Raw genomic sequence first — 22064 nt, 5'->3', positions numbered from 1 at the left:
CTGTGTCTCTCGTCAAAGTAGCCTGGAGTTAAAAAAAAAAAAACGGAAAAAAAACGACTAACCTTCTACTGTCTTTTACTATTATGCACTTCTTTGCTACTAAGGAATCAACCATGTCTATATTACTACCTAATATGTCTATACTACTATGCACTCAAGTTCGACACTGTTTGACAAACAAAGACCCCCCGCATTTCATTGTATACTTGTATGCCGTGACAAATAAAACTCTTGTATCTTGTATCTTGTATGTTACTTAGCCGTCAGAGTTGTACCATTCCTGTTGACTTGTTGTACATAACTTGTAAGTCACTTTGGATAAAAGAGTCAGCTAAATTACTAAAAAGTTGAATTCCATGTTCTGTTCATGTTCTCCGTAGAGTCTCAACATTGTAAAGTCACGACGGACAGAGAACAGCGGTGAACCACTCCCTTTGAAGAAAAATAAACAAATCGATGAATAAAAGTTGCAGTCAGTTATTAGTACCAACCTTGATGACCTTCTCCACGCCAGAGGAGCAGATCATGTAGGTGTGGGGGTTGAAGCGGACCTGGTTCACTATGGACCGGTGACCCTTCAGAACCATGAAGGCCCCGTTCACCACACGACCCGGACCTCCTGCCAGAACCACACAACATAAGAGAGATTAGGATTTCTGACGATACAGACAGATATTAACACACATTCATACAAAGATCAGACGTCTATGACACAACAGAGACGTTCTGAAACAATCTCAGCCTGGGACTTCAAGTGAGTAAATAAATGGTATTAAGATAAGATATTCCTTGATTGATCCCCTTGTGGAATTCTGGGTGTTATAGCAGCATGGGGGGAGGGGAGGTACAGGTATGCGCAGGGTAATAGTAGAAAGACATAAATATAGGCAATACAATTTTATCTGAACATAAAAACAATAAAGTGTAAACAATATAATTATTAACTATGCTCATATCAGTATAGATAACAATTTCCTCTCTGTGCGTTCAGTAGAAAGCTACCCAGCTGCAAGCTAGCCTAGCTTAGCACAAATGCATTGAAGCAGATATGGACCAGCTAGCCTAGCTGTTGGCCAAAAACACCTCTCTTGGAGTTTTAAGCTAGGCTAGCTGATCCATATCCGCTTCCATTCATTTGTGCTAAGCTAGGCTAGCTTGCAGCCGGGTAGCTTTCTACTGAACGCACAGAGAGGAAATTGGTATCTTATCTTCTCGTGTGGCTCTAGTGAAGACGGTGAGTGCATTTCCCACAATGTTGGCGTGTTCCTTTAAGGTCTGGCAGAAAGGTCTTTAAATGTATTAATAGAAGGGAAGAAAAACATTCTGGGTTGTTTGAATTTCTTCAGCCAATCACAATCATCTACGCCGGTGCTGCTAAGATTCCAGGGGCATCGGGAGGAGGACTCGGAAAGATATACCCACTTTGTAACATCGCGTGTGTCAGACTGTGATAACACTCGAGACAAACACAAACACACATTCATATAAACATGACAGCCCGAGTGTGTAACGGGAAGACTCGAGCAATAACCGTTATGAGAGCACGGTGACGGGTTAGTAATATATGAGATTTGGCTTCCATCTGAACCAGCGTGTTGTTGTGAGACTTTATGATTAGTGTCCCGGGAGGAATCAGATCCTGGTACCACGTTTCTCACACTGAGCTTCAACGGGACCACATTCTTCCTCCTTAAAGGTGCTGTAAGCGGTGTTTTCTTAGTTTACTTGTTAAAATAATAGCTCTACATTCCGACAGTCTCGAGTGATGCCTGTCCCCGTTTACTGTCCCCCCCCCCCGCTCTGCAGTAAACACTAAATCAGTGGCGGAAAGTAACTATGTATCTTTACTCGAGTACTGTACTTGAGTACATTTTCGAGCTACTTGCACTTTATGCAAGTATTTTCATTTTAGGGAACGTTATACTTTTACTCCACTACATTTCAAGGGGAAATATTGTACTTTTTACTCCACTACATTTATCTGAAGCCATCAGTTGTTACTTTGAAGAAAAGGATTTTGCATAGAAAACATAATATATACAAAATAAGAAATGTATGAAGAGTATATACTTTCACATTTGAAGCCCGTCAACTTCAAGATAATCGGAGCAGCGTAACTGGACCACATATCACTTTAACATAACCTATAGAGGTCAATGGATACACAAATGTCATGTAGAATGTGTACTTTTACTTTAGATACTTAAGTACATTTAATAGCAAATACTTCTATACTTTTACTTAAGTCGAATTTGAATGGAGGACTTTTACCAGAGTACTCATTTATCTGGGTAAATGTAAAGGAACTGTGTACTTCTTCCACCACTGCAGCAAATAGATTTTCTGTTATCCTGTTCTCACTTTATCCAACGCAGGAGAGAGAACTCCACACTGCCACTGCAAATATGGTCTTGACAAAAATGATAAATAAAAACTAGTTTTAAGCAAATATGTGCTTGAACCAGAGTAAATTAATTTGCCAGCCAATTTGGCTTGGTACGATTTCTTGACATAAGTAAAAAGATATCTAGGGCTGTCTCTCCTGATTGGATGAAGTGGAAACGGGATACCAGAACATGTATTTTGTGTTTACTGCAGAGTGGAGGGACTGGGAGACCCATGTTACTGACCAGACACTCTATATCAGAATGAGTGTCACTTGTTTTAACCAAAAAGACATCCCTTACAGCACCTGCACAGGAACACATGGACCAAAACATGTACAGTGACATGGAATAAGCAGGTCTTTTAGTGGTCGACTCTACATGGTCCTCACCGGCAGCCAGACGGAATGAGAAGAACCGTGTAGAAGACTCGACCCTCAAATGAAAGCATCTATACACCTTTCCAGCCCAGGGGCCCATGATATTCACACACAGCGTCCCAGGGTAGGAGTGCTGATTTGGGGTCAGTGAGCAGGAACACTTGTCCTCGTGTGACCTTATGGGACGTTCTCACCTAAGGTCACACGAGGACAAGTGTTCCTGCTCACTGACCCCAGTTCAGCCAAGTCTAGCAGCCCGGCTGTGTTGAATTAATTTCCAATGTCGAGGAGCGTATGCAGTACCTTCAAATTAATTGAAAGCAGCCACGCTGCTAGACTTGTATTGGGTGCTTTGGATGAGATCGAACCATTATTCAAATAAAAAAAGACTGAAGCTGACTGTAGATCAGTACTCTCACCTTGAGAGGCTTTGTGAATAAGACCCTGGCTCAGTAAAAACACAACGATGCATCTTTCTCCCCCCCCCACACCTGTCTGAACTGGTTAGGCTGCATTTTTATTTTATCTACTTTTTCTCCCCATTTTCTATTTTTTCTCCCATCCCAATTTCGTATTATCCAATTCTTCCCTCCCCTGTCTTGAACGTTGCTAGACTATGCCTCCCACTGGTCGGTTTTAGTGAGGATAGAAGCCTTGCATCACGTGTCCCCTCCGGTACACGAGGAGACAGCCTGTCGCATCTTTTCACCGCGGCAGCTCGAACTCTCAGTGGCGAGGAGTAACGCGTGGGAGGCTCACGCTGCCCCCGCTACTTCCTGTTTCCGTCGCATCCGGCGTCACCCCCAACCGACCTGTAGGAGTCGTCGTCCACAACGTCCAATCCCCACCCACCGGCTTTCCCACCCTCTAACACTTGCCAATTGTGTTAGTATGAACGACTGGCCAAACCGGTAGCAACGCAGAGAGCTGGGCTCGAACCCAGCGTCTCCTGCGTTAGTGGCGAGCGCCTTGCCCACTGCGCCAATCAGCCGCCCCTGGTTAGGCTGCATTTGATTTGAATAGTAACTTATTTTCTAATTTTCACCTACAAAAAGCCTACCTCTGACCTTACCCTTAAAAAGGAACACGCCAACATTATGGGAAATGCGCGCTTACCGTCTTCTCCAGAGTCGCGTCCAGTAGAAAGCTTAGCACAAATCAATGGAAGCGGATACGGACCAGCTAGCTTAGCTGTTGGCCTAAAAAAACACGTCTCCCGTAGTTTTAAGCGAGGCTAGCCTTCTACTGAACACAGAGAGAGGAAATCGGTATCTATCCTCTTCTCAGACTCTGGGGAAGAGGGAAAGTGCATTCCCCATAAAGTTGGCCTGTTCCTTTAACCCTTTCACTACCACACTACAGAAGGTTAACCTTTCACTACCACACTACAGACAGTGTGGTAGTGAAAGGGTTAACCTTCTGTAGTGTGGTTGTGAAAGGGTTAACCTTCTGTATTGTCACAGTGAAAGTGTTAACCCGAGGACTTCCGGTTTGCGACGTTCTGGTGAGCAGCCACATGAAAGAGCTCCCGGTCAATGAATATCAAAAAAAGAAAGTAAAACAATTCAAAGCGAAGAGGGCGGCTACGTGGCGTAGTGGGCAAGGCGCTCGCCACGAATGACGGAGACGCTGGGCTTGCCTGTTCGAGCCCAGCGCTCCACATTGCTTTCAGTTTAGCTGGTCGTTCATACTAATACACATTGGCCGTATTAGGGGGTGGGAAACTGATGGGTGGGGATCGGGCGTTGTGGACAGCGACTCCTACAGGTCGGTTGGTGCGCCTGCGCAGTAGAATCAGGAAGTGTCGGGGGCAGCGTGAGCCTCCCACGCGTTACTCCTCGCCACTGAGAGATCGAGCTGCGCAGGTGAAAAGATGCGACTGCTGTTACCTCAAGTACCGGAGGGGACTTGTGCTATGTATGACTTAGTCCACATTGCAGCCGGCTTGTGGGAGGCAAGAAACAGCGTTCGTGACAGGGGAGGGTTGAATTGGATGATACGAAATTGGGATGGGAGAAAAATATAGAAAATGGGAGAAAAAGTGGTAAAAAAAAAAAAAATCAAAACGAAATAAAACTGAAGATTCGAGGACAAAAGAAAGAAGGAAGAATGAACACGAGGACAAATGAAAGAAAAGCAACCCCAGATAAAGTAAATACACCAATGGAAAAGACTCAACACGAGGCAATGATGCAACAGGTAGAACAAGCTAGCGGGACGCTGAATGTCAGTGCAGAGAAGCTACAGGCTAACATACAAACTAGCTTGCAAGCTAACATAGAGGCTAACCAGGCCACCACGCAGATTGGATTAGGAGCAATGCGGAGCATACAATGTAACACTGAAAAATCCAAAACGGAGGTGGCTATGAAGCGTCGGAGCTAAGTAGAAATAAAGAAAATTCTGAAAAAGAAAGGAACCAGGTCCCAACAACATGCAGGAGGTGGCGAGGGACATAGCGCGGAGAGGATGGAAGGTGCCGGGAGGGGAAGGAGAGAGGCCTACGCAGAGGATGGAGAGGGCGCGCAGGTGGACCAGAACCGAGAGACGAGGAGAGGAGGACGGGAGGAGGAAAAGAGGGGACCTGAACCGATTCAAAGCAGATCAACTATGAAGAACGACAAAGGGACACGAGAAAGGGGCATGAAGGGCCACGGAGATCCAAGGAAAGATACAAGACAAAATCAACGTGGAAGAGTACCCAATACAAACGGGGGACCTGGGGGTGAGAATAGATGCAACAGAGGAAAGATAATTGAACAGTTACCCCAAGAAGTATAAAACTATAACACCAGAATTTAGAATAATTAACACTATGATTTACAATACACACGTTATAGACAAAACGATTTTGAAATTTATTTTAAAAAGGGACACGCTGATTAGGAAACATTCAGGAATAATACACAAGGACTGGTATGAAGGAACTACAGGATTACACGTGACACGCAATACAAATGAACATGAGCATAAGAAAGATAAATTCAGAACATTGACCGGGAGCTCTGAGGCTGTCCACAGAACGAATGTTGGACTTATATAGTGCGCACTTCGCCACTAGGGGGAGCCCTCTCACTAGGAGAGCCATTACTCCTCACCCTTCCAACGGGGAACAGAGGGATACGATTAAGATCCTCTAACACCATGGGAGCACCAAATGTTGTCTTTTTTCTTTGAGTAATGTTAGAATCTGAGTTATGTTAGAATAGCAGTTGCTTTAAATGTGCACATAGACATTTGTGAAGGACAAGAATTCAAAAAAAATTGGACAATAATAGAGGCTTGGAGAATCTCCATTGGGGATATCTCCGTCACTAGGGGGGGGGGCTTCTCCCCAGAAGAGCTGATTACCCTCCAAGGTGACATGGGAGGTAGCGGGCTTGGCTAGGTGGGGGGGGGGTCCTCTCTCCTCTACTAAACCTAGCCCAATTTAATTCAAGGGACCCGTGTCGCTGGGTGCTCGGCCCCGCGTGGGGCGGACCTGGGATGTGGGGGAGTCCTATTTCTCGGGGTGGATGGTGGGAGGGGGGGGGAGTCCCTCTTATGGGGGTCTGGGCTGCTGGACGCAGCCATATATCATTCATCAGAAATTCACAGGTCCCATGTCAGTGTATCGTTATGTGTTTGATGTCATTTTAAGTATTGTCTAAGTGTTGTTTGTCTATAAATGTTAATAAAAATGTAAGTTAAAAAAAAAATAAAAAAAAGTGTTAACCTGTCATGTGGTAGTGAAAGGGTTAACCCAAACCCTAATCCTAGTGAACACCTGCCATCCCAATCTGACCTAAAATCCAGTTTTGGAATCATCGATTTCACAGAGGCAGATGTGGGGAAAAAGACTATACAACACGACGACAGACACCGTCAGTTGGCGATGGGGAGACAAAAATGCAATAACTCACCAGCTTCTGGGTCCTTAGGGATTTTCCACATATAGAGGTTGAAGTCATCAGATCCAGACAAGATATACTACAGGGGGGGGAAAGATAAGAGTCAGAGATATATTGTACTTTGTGCTACTCTATCCGTGTGTCGGCTTACTGTTGTTTTACTGTACCGTCTTGTCCTGCTGTGCCTTTTTGTATTATGAATTTCAATGCTTTACAGCTCTTGAGTTTTTAAACGTGCTTTATAAATAAATGACTCGACTTGACTAGAGATACTATCCGACTGCGAGCAGGGCTGGGAGGCATACCGAAGAGGAAGGCGTATCGTCAGGGATCCATACAAACAAAAAGGTATGGATATTTACAATACAGTCTTCCACGATACATACATATCATAAGAAATACATTTATACAAATACTAAGTGTGTCCGACTCTTAACCATCAAAACCTGCACGGACGACTACAACGTATGACATAGATCATGCCAGTTAGGGCACCTTGTGTATACAGTTTGATTTGACTCTTACTCATAGTATATATTCCGATTCAAATGATCTATTGCCTAAATTTATTGTAACGTATAATATAACCGACACACACCCTCATCTGCACCTTTGATTACACCGTTTATTTCCCTCATATTTTTATATTCAGAGTTAATTATATTGTTTACACCGTTTATTTTTCTCATATATTTATATTCAGTGTTAATTATATTGTTTACACCGTTTATTTCTTCTCATGTTTTTAATATTCACATCTAATTGTATCGCCTATATTCATGTCTTTCTACTATTACCCTGCCCGGTATACCTGTACCATCTTATCTCATTTATTTATTTATCTTTTACCCAGGCGTACAGTTCTCAGTTTTCAGCATTTTCAGTTTCCACATCAATGTCAGTTAGTTAACGAGCTGGTTTCCATCCATAGTCCCCGTCTCACGTGTCCCCTGGTGTGGGAGGAAACCGGAGTCACCGGAGGAAACCCACGCAAACACAGGGAGGGAGGGAGGACATGCAAAGTCCAGACAGAAACCTCAGAGACAGAACGTCTTGCTGTGAGGCAGCAGTGCTAACCACTGTGCCACCATACCGTCCCTATATACTGTAACATTTTTATAATAATAACTTTTTTAAAAGGTTAAAGAAAATAGAAAATGTTCAATGAACTAGCACCATGACTTATCTGGTATTAGAAAAATACACGTTGTAATATGTACCAATAAACGAAATACCATCAGATACCGTTAAAAACAACTAAGAAAGACATTGTGATACTTTGGCCATATGGCTCAGCCACACGTACAGTATCACAGCTTCATAACTCTTCATGAAAACAACAGGGGGGGGGGGGGGGTCTTTATCTGCACACATGGAGGCCCAGCGGCGGGGGAGTGGAGGGGAACACGGTAGTAGAGCGACCTCCGTCTGGTCAGTCTGCTCCTTCTCATTCTCCCTGATCAAAGGCCCGCCTGACCCGACGGGCTGACCCCGGCAGGACCCCTGCAACTACGGGCCAGAACTACGGCAGACATGTGTAAACACACGGTTTGCAATCGAACCTGCCGGTTAAACCCTTTCACTACCACTTAATGTCTGAAGGAGTCGACTGAAGGCTTCTTGTCCTCTGCAAAAGCATGCAATTGGTCCACTGATGGATACATATTGATATTTGTCTAGTCTGTGTGTTCATTAGATGGGTGAAATCCTCTTTCAGTGCCTCTGTGCCTGTTTTCGTAGGCAGTTAGCCTCTGGTATGCGTGCCATTAGCGTTAGCCACGCTTCTAGGCCTCTTTTCTTTTGGAAAGAATGATTAAAAAAATTTAATTAAATAATAATTATAAATATATATATATATATTTTTGTATTCGACTAAGAGGTTGGCTAGTCGACTACGGCTCCATTCGACCGATTAGTAAACTAATCGACAAATAGGGGTCAGCCCTACACACTACAGACGGTTAACCTTTCACTACCACACTACAGACGGTTAACCTTTCACTACCACACTACAGACGGTTAACCTTTCACTACCACACTACAGACGGTTAACCTTTCACTACCACACTACATAAGGTTAACCTTTCACTACCACACTACGGAAGGTTAACCTTTCACTACCACACTACAGAAGGTTAACCTTTCACTACCACACTACAGAAGGTTAACCTTTCACTACCACACTACAGAAGGTTAACCTTTCACTACCACACTACAGACGGTTAACCTTTCACTACCACACTACAGAAGGTTAACCTTTCACTACCACACTACAGAAGGTTAACATTTCACTACCACATTACACTACAGAAGGTTAACCTTTCACTACCACACTACAGAAGGTTAACCTGCTATAGTGTGGTAGTGAAAGGGTTATAAGGTAAGTCGGACCGGAGCCGCAGGTTTATTTATGTACATACTTTCACCGCAGTAACGATAGTAATGACAGCGTTGCTGTCGAAAGAGGACCCTGGAGTGCTGATCTGGGATCAGTAATGATAGAGCTGTAATCAGGGTTCCCACAGACATTGCAAAATGAAATTCAAGGACTTTCAAGTGCTTTTCCAATCACTATTTTATCAGGGATGAACAAAACTTTCAATGCGAATAGTTGATTTGAATTTCAAGGACCTTTTAAACGCCTTGTAAAAATAATGGACTGTTTTCAAGGAATTCCAGGCCTTGACTTTTTTTCTCTCCAAAAATCAAGCACTTTAAGGACCTTGTGCGAACCTTGTGTAATGTAATGACAGCGGTGCTGTAAAGAGAGGACCCCAGGGGGCTGATCTGGGATCAGTGGGACCACCGTTCTCAAACATCTCTGTCCAAACGGGAAGTAAACTAAATAATCACTACCTACACTTGTATTATTTTCCCTTAACATATTGAATAAATGATATTATATTATTGTTCCCTCCAGGAGAAAATGTGTTAAATAATTCAGTTTCACAGCGTCTGTGCAGCCTTGCTTATATGCACCGTGTCCATGGAAACGGCGATGAACTCAGCCATAAAGGTACGGTTTCCTTACGCAGAAAAGACAGTCCGTTTACTTTTTCTGATAATTACATCACTGCATAACTCATAACTTGGTTATTATTTGTGATACTCAATTCAAAGTTATAGGCAGCAGCATTTTCTTTCAAACTCAGTTGGTTGTGGATGTCCGGATTTGGTCCAGATTTGGTCTCTCTTGGGCAGAGGTGTTTAGCAGCCTGTGACCTACAGGCAGCTCTGCGTAGGAGTGTGCAGGAACATTTGGGTTATTCAAATTATTTTATTCATTTTTTTTTTAAATAAATTTCACCAGGCATTATGAACAAATTCTTATTTACAATGGCGTCCTGACTAAACTAACAGACTGGAGCAGCAGACTCTAGATCAGTACTTCTACAGAGCATACTAGTATACTATCAGAGACCATGGAACTAACAGACTGGAGCAGCAGACTCTAGATCAGTACTTCTACAGAGACCATGGAACTAACAGACCGGAGCAGCAGATTCTAGATCAGTACTTCTACAGAGACCATGGAACTAACAGACTGGAGCAGCAGACTCTAGATCAGTACTTCTACAGAGACCATGGAACTAACAGACTGGAGCAGCAGACTCTAGATCAGTACTTCTACTCAGAGAGCATACTAGTATCAGAGACCATGGAACTAACAGACCGGAGCAGCAGACTCTAGATCAGTACTTCTACAGAGACCATGGAACTAACAGACCGGAGCAGCAGACTCTAGATCAGTACTTCTACAGAGACCATGGAACTAACAGACCGGAGCAGCAGACTCTAGATCAGTACTTCTACAGAGACCATGGAACTAACAGACCGGAGCAGCAGACTCTAGATCAGTACTCTAGATCTCTCCCCCCTGAAATCGGCAACGCCCCAACCCTGGACACCTTCAAAACTGCTCTCAAAGCACACCTTTTCACCAAGGCTTTTCCCCATTAGTTAGTTTAGATTAGGTTAATTATCCCTTACCTGCCCTCACCCCCCCCCCCCTTTTCCCCCTATTGCCCCGTTTTCCCTAGCCCTCTTGATTGTGAAGCAACCTTGGGTTTCCTGAAAGGCGCTATAGAAATTTGATTTATTATTATTATTATTATTAGTACTTCTACAGAGCATACTAGTATCAGAGACCACGGAACTAACAGGGATGACCTCTCAACAGGCACCGGTACAGATGGAGGTTAAGAGCCCAACCTGCAACAACATGTAGCCCAGCTGGGTGGAAACCCCAGAGCATTCTCTCCTGTCTCTCCTACTCTTCTCTCCTGTGTCTCTCCTACTGTTCTCTCCTGTGTCTCTCCTACTCTTCTCTCCTGTATATCTCCTACTCTTCTCTCCTGTGTCACTCTCTCCTACTCTTCTCTCCTGTATCTCTCCTACTCTTCTCTCCTGTGTCACTCCTACTCTTCTCTCCTGTATATCTCCTACTCTTCTCTCCTGTGTCACTCTCTCCTACTCTTCTCTCCTGTATATCTCCTACTCTTCTCTCCTGTATCTCTCCTACTGTTCTCTCCTGTATATCTCCTACTCTTCTCTCCTGTATCTCTCCTACTGTTCTCTCCTGTGTCTCTCCTACTCTTCTCTCCTGTGTCTCTCCTACTCTTCTCTCCTGTATATCTCCTACTCTTCTCTCCTGTGTCTCTCCTACTCTTCTCTCCTGTGTCTCTCCTACTCTTCTCTCCTGTATCTCTCCTACTCTTCTCTCCTGTGTCTCTCCTACTCTTCTCTCCTGTATCTCTCCTACTCTTCTCTCCTGTATATCTCCTACTCTTCTCTCCTGTGTCTCTCCTACTCTTCTCTCCTGTGTCTCTCCTACTCTTCTCTCCTGTATATCTCCTACTCTTCTCTCCTGTGTCTCTCCTACTCTTCTCTCCTGTATCTCTCCTACTCTTCTCTCCTGTATCTCTCCTACTGTTCTCTCCTGTATCTCTCCTACTATTCTCTCCTGTGTCTCTCCTACTATTCTCTCCTGTATATCTCCTACTCTTCTCTCCTGTATATCTCCTACTCTTCTCTCCTGTATATCTCCTACTCTTCTCTCCTGTCTCTCCTACTCTTCTCTCCTGTATCTCTCCTACTCTTCTCTCCTGTATCTCTCCTACTCTTCTCTCCTGTATCTCTCCTACTCTTCTCTCCTGTATATCTCCTACTCTTCTCTCCTGTGTCTCTCCTAATCTTCTCTCCTGTATCTCTCCTGTGTCTCTCCTACTCTTCTCTCCTGTATATCTCCTACTCTTCTCTCCTGTATATCTCCTACTCTTCTCTCCTGTGTCTCTCCTGTATCTCTCCTACTCTTCTCTCCTGTATCTCTCCTACTCTTCTCTCCTGTGTCTCTCCTACTCTTCTCTCCTGTATATCTCCTACTCTTCTCTCCTGTATATCTCCTACTCTTCTCTCCTGTGTCTCTCCTGTATCTCTCCTACTCTTCTCTCCTGTATCTCTACTACTCTTCTCTCCTGTGTCTCTCCTACTATTCTCTCCTGTGTCTCTCCTACTCTTCTCTCCTGTGTCTCTCCTACTATTCTCTCCTGTGTCTCTCCTACTATTCTCTCCTGTGTCTCTCCTACTATTCTCTCCTGTGTCTCTCCTACTCTTCTCTCCTGTGTCTCTCCTACTCTTCTCTCCTGTGTCTCTCCTACTCTTCTCTCCTGTGTCTCTCCTACTCTTCTCTCCTGTATATCTCCTACTCTTCTCTCCTGTCTCTCCTACTCTTCTCTCCTGTATCTCTCCTACTCTTCTCTCTTGTGTCTCTCCTACTCTTCTCTCCTGTATATCTCCTAGTCCTCTACCCTGTGTCTCTCCTAGTCCTCTATCCTGTGTCTCTCCTAGTCCTCTATCCTGTGTCTCTCCTAGTCCTCTATCCTGTGACTCTCTCCTTTCTGAGGTAACTTCAGAATAAGTGACTCAACTCCTAGGTCATACAGTCAAGAGTAAGCAGAAAATCATTAGACTCTTAGTAGGAGGGTTGCTAGAGGCCATCTGAAAACCGCAGCGACCGCAACACCTGCAAGTCCCAGCCCCACCTAGGTGCCCTGAGGACATGTCAAGTAGGAATGTAACACCCCTTCCCCCCCCCCCCCCCTTCACCCTCCTCTCCGTCCACTCTGTTCTGTAAACTACCACCGCCGACCGTCTGGCTTCGCACCCTGCTGGGACAATCCTCTTATGGTTGCAGTTCGGGACTCGCATTCAAAATGTCTCGAATAAACAGTAAAATAGGTTAAATAGTATTTTCAAATAATTATTGGCCGAGTATCAACTGGGGCTGAGGATTTGCACTTTAGGACGGTTCAGACGGTTGGTCAGGTTAGCCGTCAATCCCAGAACACGTATGCAGAGGATTTTCCTGGGAGTTATTTTTATAGAGGAGGTACTAGGTTGCGCGATGGATACCTTACACAAAACACATGGGCACAACAAGTCTGGTTTGAAAGCCAAAGTCAATCGAGGTCACGTCTTGTGTTTCACTTGTTATTCCAGAGACACTCCAGAGACACGCTAGACCCCCGAAGCGCAGCCAGTTTCCTTTCGGTGCCCGCGTCAACCGATCGGACCGTTCACAGCGGCCGCACCGCAGCGCTCGCCGCCTCTACATGTGGTCAGAGCGGAGGAGCCCAATCTCTTGTTGACCGGCACGGAGAAACGGCTCATGGTGTGAAAAGCCAGGCTTGTGCTCTCGCTCTGTCTCCTACGTGTCCCTCTGTCTCCTACGTGTCCCTCTGTCTCCTACGTGTCCCTCTGTCTCCTACATGTCCCTCTGTCTCCTACGTGTCTCTGTCTCCTACGTGTCTCTGTCTCCTACGTGTCCCTCTGTCTCCTACGTGTCGCTCTGTCTCCTACGTGTCCCTCTGTCTCCTACGTGTCCCTCTGTCTCCTACATGTCCCTCTGTCTCCTACGTGTCTCTGTCTCCTACGTGTCTCTGTCTCCTACGTGTCCCTCTGTCTCCTACATGTCCCTCTGTCTCCTACATGTCTCTCTGTCTCCTACGTGTCTCTGTCTCCTACGTGTCTCTCTGTCTCCTACGTGTCTCTCTGTCTCCTACGTGTCTCTGTCTCCTACGTGTCTCTGTCTCCTACGTGTCTCTCTGTCTCCTACGTGTCCCTCTGTCTCCTACATGTCTCTCTGTCTCCTACGTGTCTCTGTCTCCTACGTGTCTCTCTGTCTCCTACGTGTCTCTCTGTCTCCTACGTGTCTCTCTGTCTCCTACGTGTCTCTCTGTCTCCTACGTGTCCCTGTCTCCTACGTGTCTCTCTGTCTCCTACGTGTCCCTCTGTCTCCTACGTGTCTCTCTGTCTCCTACGTGTCTCTCTGTCTCCTACGTGTCTCTCTGTCTCCTACGTGTCTCTCTGTCTCCTACATGTCTCTCTGTCTCCTACATGTCTCTGTCTCCTACGTGTCTCTCTGTCTCCTACGTGTCTCTGTCTCCTACGTGTCTCTCTGTCTCCTATGTGTCCCTCTGTCTCCTACGTGTCTCTGTCTCCTACGTGTCTCTCTGTCTCCTACGTGTCTCTCTGTCTCCTACGTGTCTCTCTGTCTCCTACGTGTCCCTCTGTCTCCTACGTGTCTCTCTGTCTCCTACGTGTCTCTCTGTCTCCTACGTGTCTCTCTGTCTCCTACATGTCCCTCTGTCTCCTACATGTCTCTGTCTCCTACGTGTCTCTCTGTCTCCTACGTGTCTCTCTGTCTCCTACGTGTCTCTCTGTCTCCTACATGTCCCTCTGTCTCCTACATGTCCCTCTGTCTCCTACGTGTCTCTCTGTCTCCTACGTGTCCCTCTGTCTCCTACGTGTCTCTGTCTCCTACGTGTCTCTCTGTCTCCTACGTGTCTCTCTGTCTCCTACGTGTCTCTCTGTCTCCTACATGTCCCTCTGTCTCCTACATGTCCCTGTCTCCTACGTGTCCCTCTGTCTCCTACGTGTCTCTGTCTCCTACGTGTCTCTCTGTCTCCTACGTGTCCCTCTGTCTCCTACGTGTCTCTCTGTCTCCTACGTGTCTCTCTGTCTCCTACGTGTCTCTGTCTCCTACGCGTCTCTCTGTCTCCTACGTGTCTCTGTCTCCTACGTGTCCCTCTGTCTCCTACGTGTCCCTCTGTCTCCTACGTGTCCCTCTGTCTCCTACGTGTCTCTCTGTCTCCTACGTGTCTCTCTGTCTCCTACGTGTCTCTCTGTCTCCTACGTGTCCCTCTGTCTCCTACGTGTCTCTGTCTCCTACGTGTCTCTCTGTCTCCTACGTGTCCCTCTGTCTCCTACGTGTCTCTCTGTCTCCTACGTGTCTCTCTGTCTCCTACGTGTCTCTCTGTCTCCTACGTGTCTCTGTCTCCTACGTGTCTCTCTGTCTCCTACGTGTCTCTCTGTCTCCTACGTGTCTCTCTGTCTCCTACGTGTCTCTCTGTCTCCTACGTGTCCCTCTGTCTCCTACGTGTCTCTCTGTCTCCTACGTGTCTCTCTGTCTCCTACGTGTCTCTCTGTCTCCTACGTGTCTCTCTGTCTCCTACGTGTCTCTCTGTCTCCTACGTGTCTCTCTGTCTCCTACGTGTCTCTCTGTCTCCTACGTGTCTCTCTGTCTCCTACGTGTCTCTGTCTCCTACGTGTCTCTGTCTCCTACATGTCTCTCTGTCTCCTACATGTCCCTCTGTCTCCTACGTGTCTCTCTGTCTCCTACGTGTCTCTCTGTCTCCTACGTGTCCCTCTGTCTCCTACGTGTCTCTCTGTCTCCTACGTGTCTCTCTGTCTCCTACGTGTCTCTCTGTCTCCTACGTGTCTCTCTGTCTCCTACGTGTCTCTCTGTCTCCTACGTGTCCCTCTGTCTCCTACGTGTCTCTCTGTCTCCTACGTGTCTCTCTGTCTCCTACGTGTCTCTGTCTCCTACGTGTCCCTCTGTCTCCTACGTGTCTCTCTGTCTCCTACGTGTCTCTCTGTCTCCTACGTGTCTCTGTCTCCTACATGTCTCTCTGTCTCCTACATGTCCCTCTGTCTCCTACGTGTCTCTCTGTCTCCTACGTGTCTCTCTGTCTCCTACGTGTCCCTCTGTCTCCTACGTGTCTCTCTGTCTCCTACGTGTCTCTCTGTCTCCTACGTGTCTCTCTGTCTCCTACGTGTCTCTCTGTCTCCTACGTGTCTCTCTGTCTCCTACGTGTCTCTCTGTCTCCTACGTGTCTCTCTGTCTCCTACGTGTCTCTCTGTCTCCTACGTGTCTCTGTCTCCTACGTGTCCCTCTGTCTCCTACGTGTCTCTCTGTCTCCTACGTGTCCCTCTGTCTCCTACGTGTCTCTGTCTCCTACGTGTCTCTCTGTCTCCTACGTGTCCCTCTGTCTCCTACGTGTCTCTCTGTCTCCTACGTGTCTCTCTGTCTCCTACGTGTCCCTCTGTCTCCTACGTGTCTCTCTGTCTCCTACGTGTCTCTCTGTCTCCTACGTGTCTCTCTGTCTCCTACGTGTCTCTCTGTCTCCTACGTGTCCCCCAGCGTCCTGCGTGTCGCGGCATCGGTTCCTTTTCGGCAGAGCCACTACCCTGCGTCTTCTCTCACGGTTCTTGTTTTGGTACGCTCTGGGTCACGGTGAACTTTAAAAACACGGCGACGTGACCTTAACCCGGCAGATCCTCCCCGGGCCATCGGCAGCTCCCGCTAGGACCATTATAAACACCAGCTCTGTGTTTTCAGGAGAGGAAGTGCCTCATGTTCTAAGCCTTCGTGGACTCCCGACCGACACCCGAGGATAATGTGAACATAAATAAGCATGTCTGCCTGGTGATGTCATGTCTGACTGAGGGAGACTGCAGGGAAGGGTTCTCGGCCCGGCCGCGCTCCTGTGCTCCGCCGAGGAACATCAGGAACCTATAAACTCCGCTAATGCTACCCCTAGGTTTTTATACGTCCGTCGGTCGGGAGGTCTCGCTATCCATTCATAAAAAATGTAGATAAAACACACATTTAATGAGATAGTTACACGGTGAGCAAAAGGGGAACCGGCGCTGAAGGGGCGAGGACTGACCCCGAAGGAGAGAAACTTTATTTAGTGTTAATTTCTGTCCACTAACTAAAGCGGGGTTGTAGGAATTACGCGGTTTTGTTTTGTGGACGGTTAAAAGCCTTTGCCTGCATGTTATGGTGCGGATTAACACTTTTCTGTCTCTTGGCCATGTTCTCTGCCTGTCTGAAGCTTCCTGGTTCTCTCGGAACTGAGCCAGAACTCTGAGAACGCTGAGGAAGCTAATGGCGTTGGGTCAACTAAACTACTATCACAAAACATCATGAAGTGATGAAGCGAGCACAAGCCTGTACCTCACAGCCTGCTAAACACCATCGTCTCTACGCCTGTACCTCACAGCCTGCTAAACACCACTGTCTCTACGCCTGTATGTCACAGCCTGCTAAACACCACTGTCTCTACGCCTGTACGTCACAGCCTGCTAAACACCTCTGTCTCTACGCCTGTACCTCACAGCCTGCTAAACACCTCTGTCTCTACGCCTGTACGTCACAGCCTGTTAAACACCTCTGTCTCTACAGCTGTACGTCACAGCCTGCTAAACACCTCTGTCTCTACGCCTGTACGTCACAGCCTGCTAAACAGCTCCGTCTCTACGCCTGTACGTCACAGCCTGCTAAACACCACTGTCTCTACGCCTGTACGTCACAGCCTGCTAAACACCACTGTCTCTACGCCTGTACCTCACAGCCTGCTAAACAGCTCTGTCTCTACGCTTGTACGTCACAGACTGCTAAACACCTCTGTCTCTATGCCTGTACTACATCACAGCCTGCTACACACCTCCGTCTCTATGCCTGTACGTCACAGCCTGCTAAACAGCTCCGTCTCTATGCCTGTACGTCACAGCCTGCTACACACCTCTGTCTCTTCGCCTGTACGTCACAGCCTGCTACACACCTCTGTCTCTTCGCCTGTACGTCACAGCCTGCTACACACCTCTGTCTCTTCGCCTGTACGTCACAGCCTGCTAAACAGCTCTTCTGCCCAAGAGGGCAAACATTTGTACCAAATCCGGAGATCCGTGACCAAATTAGTTGCGGCAAATTAGTTGCAGCAAATTAGTTGCGGCAAATTAGTTGCGGCTACATTGTTGAATTGGGTGGATAGAGAGCATCACTAATAACCAAAGAGTAAGCTTGTCTGAACTGAATGTGTTATGCAGTGGTGTAATTATCAGAAAAGTAAACAGACTAATAGTTCTCCCGTCTTTACCGTGTAAAATCATAGGAAATCATACCTTTATGGCTGCGTTCATCGTCATTTGTTTCCATGGACAATGAATAAGCAAGGCTGCACAGATGCCGTGAAACTAAATTATTTAACCCTTTTCAACTCATTTTCCGTTCTTATTTATAAAATATGGAGGGAACAATAATATAATATATAATGTATTCAATACGTTAAGGGAAAATAATATGAGTAGAGGTAGCACCAGGTTAGTTTACATCCTCTGTGGGCAGAGATGTTTGAGAACGGTGTTCACGGACGCAGTGAGATTTTAATTATTTAACTTTATTAAACACATTTTTAGTGCTTACTTACTTAATACAAAAAATATGGGGGGGGGGATAATGATATATTAATTATTCAATATGTTAAAGGAAAGTAATACGAGTAAAGGTTAGTTTACATCCTCTGTGGGCAGAGATGTTTGAGAATGGTGTTCACTGACGCTGTGAGATTTAATTATTTAACTTTATTCAACTCATTTTCAGTTCTTACTTACTTACTTAATACAAGAAATATGGGGGGGGGGGGGAGACTAATGATATAATATAATTTATTCAATATGTTAAAGGAAAGTAATACGAGTAAAGGTTAGTTTACTTCCCATTTGGGCAGAGAAACGTCGTCCAGCTCTCTTGTGTATTCACCAAATGTATAAATGACTGCCTGATTTCCTTCTTTTCTTTTCTACTTTGTTGTTACCTTGTTCCCCTTCCCCTTAGCTGCCCTCCCACTGTTAAGCGCGGGTCTCCTGAAAGGCGCTACATAAATCCAAGAAATTATTATTATTATTATTATTAATTTTTTTAATTATGTTTTTGGTAGATACTTGAGATTGTTTTTCTCCGGGCAATCCAGCAGAGAGAGAGAGAGAGGAAGAATGGGAGATAGAGGGGGGAAGACATTCGGCAAAGGTCGCCGGGTCCGGGAGTTGAACCCGGGACGACCGTGTTGCAGCACAGCTATTTACGCCCAGAAATTATCATTATTATTAATGTGTAGGAGAGCGTGGGAGAAGAAAAGGACGGCCGGTCTCACCTGGTCCTTGTCCCCGGCGAAGCAGCAGCTCTTCATGGTGCAGGAGTTGAAGTAGCCCTGGTGGTCGAACTGGAAGCTGGGCAGGCGCGAGTGCAGCTCGTACAGCACGGGGGGCAGGCGGCGCCGCAGCGCCAGCAGCTGGGTGCCCGTGCTGTTGAAGCGCACGCTCATGGCGCTCTGCAGGGACATGCTGCCGCCGTAACGCAGCAGGGAGCTGCAGGGGAGGCCAGACCAGGAGGTCAGGAGGGCAAAGGTCAACGCGTTTATATATCCTGTAGCAACTTAACACTTTTTTCATACTTAACCATTTGGTAGTGTCATGTGGTAGTGAAAGGGTTAACTGTCTGTAGTGTGGTAGTGAAAGGGTTAACCGTCTGTAGTGTGGTAGTGAAAGGGTTAACCATCTGTAGTGTGGTAGTGAAAGGGTTAACCTTCTGTATTGTCGCAGTGGAAGGGTTAACCATTTGGTAGTGAAAGGGTTAACCATTCCACTGCGACAATATAGAAGGTTAACCCTTTCACTGTCACATGACAAAGGGTTAACCTTTTCACAACCACACTACAGACGGTTAACCCTTTCACTACCACACTACAGATGGTTAACCCTTTCACTACCACACTACAGATGGTTAATCCTTTCACTACCACACTACAGAAGGTTAACCCTTTCACTACCACACTACAGACGGTTAACCATTTCACAACCACACTACAGAATGTCAACCCTTTCACTACCACACTACAGGCGGTTAACCATTTCACAACCACACTACAGAAGGTTAACGCTTTCACTACCACACTACAGACGGTTAACCCTTTCACAACCACACTACAGACGGTTAACCAGTATTTACTGTATATAGTGCTTTTATCCAAAGCCCTTTACAACTTACACCTCACATTCACCCGTTCACTCACACATTCACACACCGACGGCGGAGGCGACCATGCAAGGTGCCAACCTGCTCACCAGGAGCAGTTATATTAGATTAGATTAAAATATATCGTCATTATACAGCAACAAAAACACGTTTGGTATGGAACCAGAGTGTAAATGTAGCAGTAAAGTGCAATAGTAATATACAATGTACAGGTGATTAAACTGGGCCATAATGGCCAGCAGTGTAACTAGTAAGAGTAACAGTGTAACTAGTTAGAGTAGTAGTGTAACTAGTAAGAGTAACAGTGTAACTAGTAACAGTAACTAGTAAGCGTAACAGTAACAGTGTAACTAGTAAGAGTAGTAGTGTAACTAGTAAGAGTAACAGTGTAACTAGTAAGAGTAACAGTGTAACTACTAGTAAGAGTAACAGTGTAACTAGTAACAGTAACTAGTAAGCGTAACAGTAACAGTGTAACTAGTTAGAGTAACAGTGTAACTAGTAAGAGTAACAGTGTAACTAGTAAGAGTAACAGTGTAACTAGTTAGAGTAACAGTGTAACTAGTTAGAGTAACAGTGTAACTAGTAAGAGTAACAGTGTAACTAGTAAGAGTAACAGTGTAACTAGTTAGAGTAACAGTAACAGTGTAACTAGTAAGAGTAACAGTGTAACTAGTAAGAGTAACAGTGTAACTAGTAAGAGTAACAGTGTAACTAGTTAGAGTAACAGTGTAACTAGTAAGAGTAACAGTGTAACTAGTAAGACAGTGTAACTAGTAAGAGTAACAGTGTAACTAGTAAGAGTAACAGTGTAACTAGTAAGAGTAACAGTGTAACTAACTAGTAAGAGTAACAGTGTAACTAGTTAGAGTAACAGTGTAACTAGTAAGAGTAACAGTGTAACTAGTAAGAGTAACAGTGTAACTAGTAAGAGTAACAGTGTAACTAGTAAGAGTAGCAGTGTAACTAGTAAGAGTAGTAGTGTAACTAGTAAGAGTAACAGTGTAACTAGTAAGAGTAACAGTGTAACTAGTTAGAGTAACAGTGTAACTAGTTAGAGTAACAGTGTAACTAGTAAGAGTAACAGTGTAACTAGTAAGAGTAACAGTGTAACTAGTTAGAGTAACAGTAACAGTGTAACTAGTAAGAGTAACAGTGTAACTAGTAAGAGTAACAGTGTAACTAGTAAGAGTAACAGTGTAACTAGTTAGAGTAACAGTGTAACTAGTAAGAGTAACAGTGTAACTAGTAAGACAGTGTAACTAGTAAGAGTAACAGTGTAACTAGTAAGAGTAACAGTGTAACTAACTAGTAAGAGTAACAGTGTAACTAGTTCAGGGCTGTACGCTAAGCTTTTTCACTAGGGGCACACTTGCCCCTAAATTAGAAATTTAGGGGCAAAAAATATGTTTTAGGGGCAAATTTTTAAATAACAATTTTACCATTATAGTGCAAAAAAATATGTTCCTCCTGCCTCATTACTGTGGTCCTTTTATTTAACATTTAAGTGCTTTTGTTGTCAGGTTTGTATCTTTTATAATGAACCAACTAGGGCTGGGCGATATGGCCTAAATATGATATCACGATATTTTCTGACCTTTCGGCGATACACGATACACATCACGATGTTTTTCTTTTTTACCCCAAACAATTCATTATGAGGCTTACCAAGACAGTATTTGAGTTTGCAAGCTAACATTAAAGACAAAATAAAATACCCATGCATTTAGCATTTTTATATTATATATTAGATTTAGATTATTGGATTATTAGATTATATATTGCATATATTTAGCAATGAGATATTATATGATTTAGATATGAAATATGATGAATTGAAAATGGGGGACCCTGATGTAAACAAGACAAAAGTCTTTCTCTGGTCTGCATCCCCTTAACAATTGTATGTATTGAGCTGTACTGTACCCATTCTGCAATATGTTAATAAAGTTTTAAATCAATCAATCAATCAATCAATCAATAGCATTTTAGCATTTTTATGAAACTACTGTATATTTGTATGTCTCTAAATGTTTTGATGAATTGAAAATGGAGGACCCTTATGTAAAAAAGCCGAAAGTCTTTCTCTGGTCTTCATCCTCCTGTACTGTATTGTACCCATTATGCAATCTGTTAATAAAGTTCTCATTCATTCATTCTGACGGAAAAACAGAATAATTTTGATTGACAGTAGAGTCTGCCAATTACGTCACAACGCTTGCACCCGCCCTGCTGTTCTTAGCACCAATCGGCA

General features: G+C 45.0%; 1 protein-coding gene across 1 annotated transcript in view; it reads right to left on the bottom strand.

The window, feature by feature from the left end:
• dcaf5 (ddb1 and cul4 associated factor 5) overlaps positions 1–22064 on the bottom strand; it is a 43513-nt gene that overhangs the window by 6696 nt on the left and 14753 nt on the right. Inside the window, exons 6-8 of the mRNA XM_084310055.1 lie at positions 18930–19143; positions 6667–6733; positions 492–619 (exon numbers count right to left, since the gene is read on the bottom strand). Of these exons, the coding sequence (XP_084166181.1) occupies positions 492–619; positions 6667–6733; positions 18930–19143 (409 nt within the window). The remainder of the gene's footprint in view (positions 1–491; positions 620–6666; positions 6734–18929; positions 19144–22064) is intronic.

This window comes from Notolepis coatsorum (genome assembly GCF_963971535.1).
Source record: "Notolepis coatsorum genome assembly, chromosome: 3".
Lineage (NCBI taxonomy): Eukaryota > Metazoa > Chordata > Actinopteri > Aulopiformes > Paralepididae > Notolepis > Notolepis coatsorum.
The sequence above is the reverse complement of the archived record's forward strand: the minus strand, read 5'-3'. Positions and strand labels throughout refer to the sequence as shown.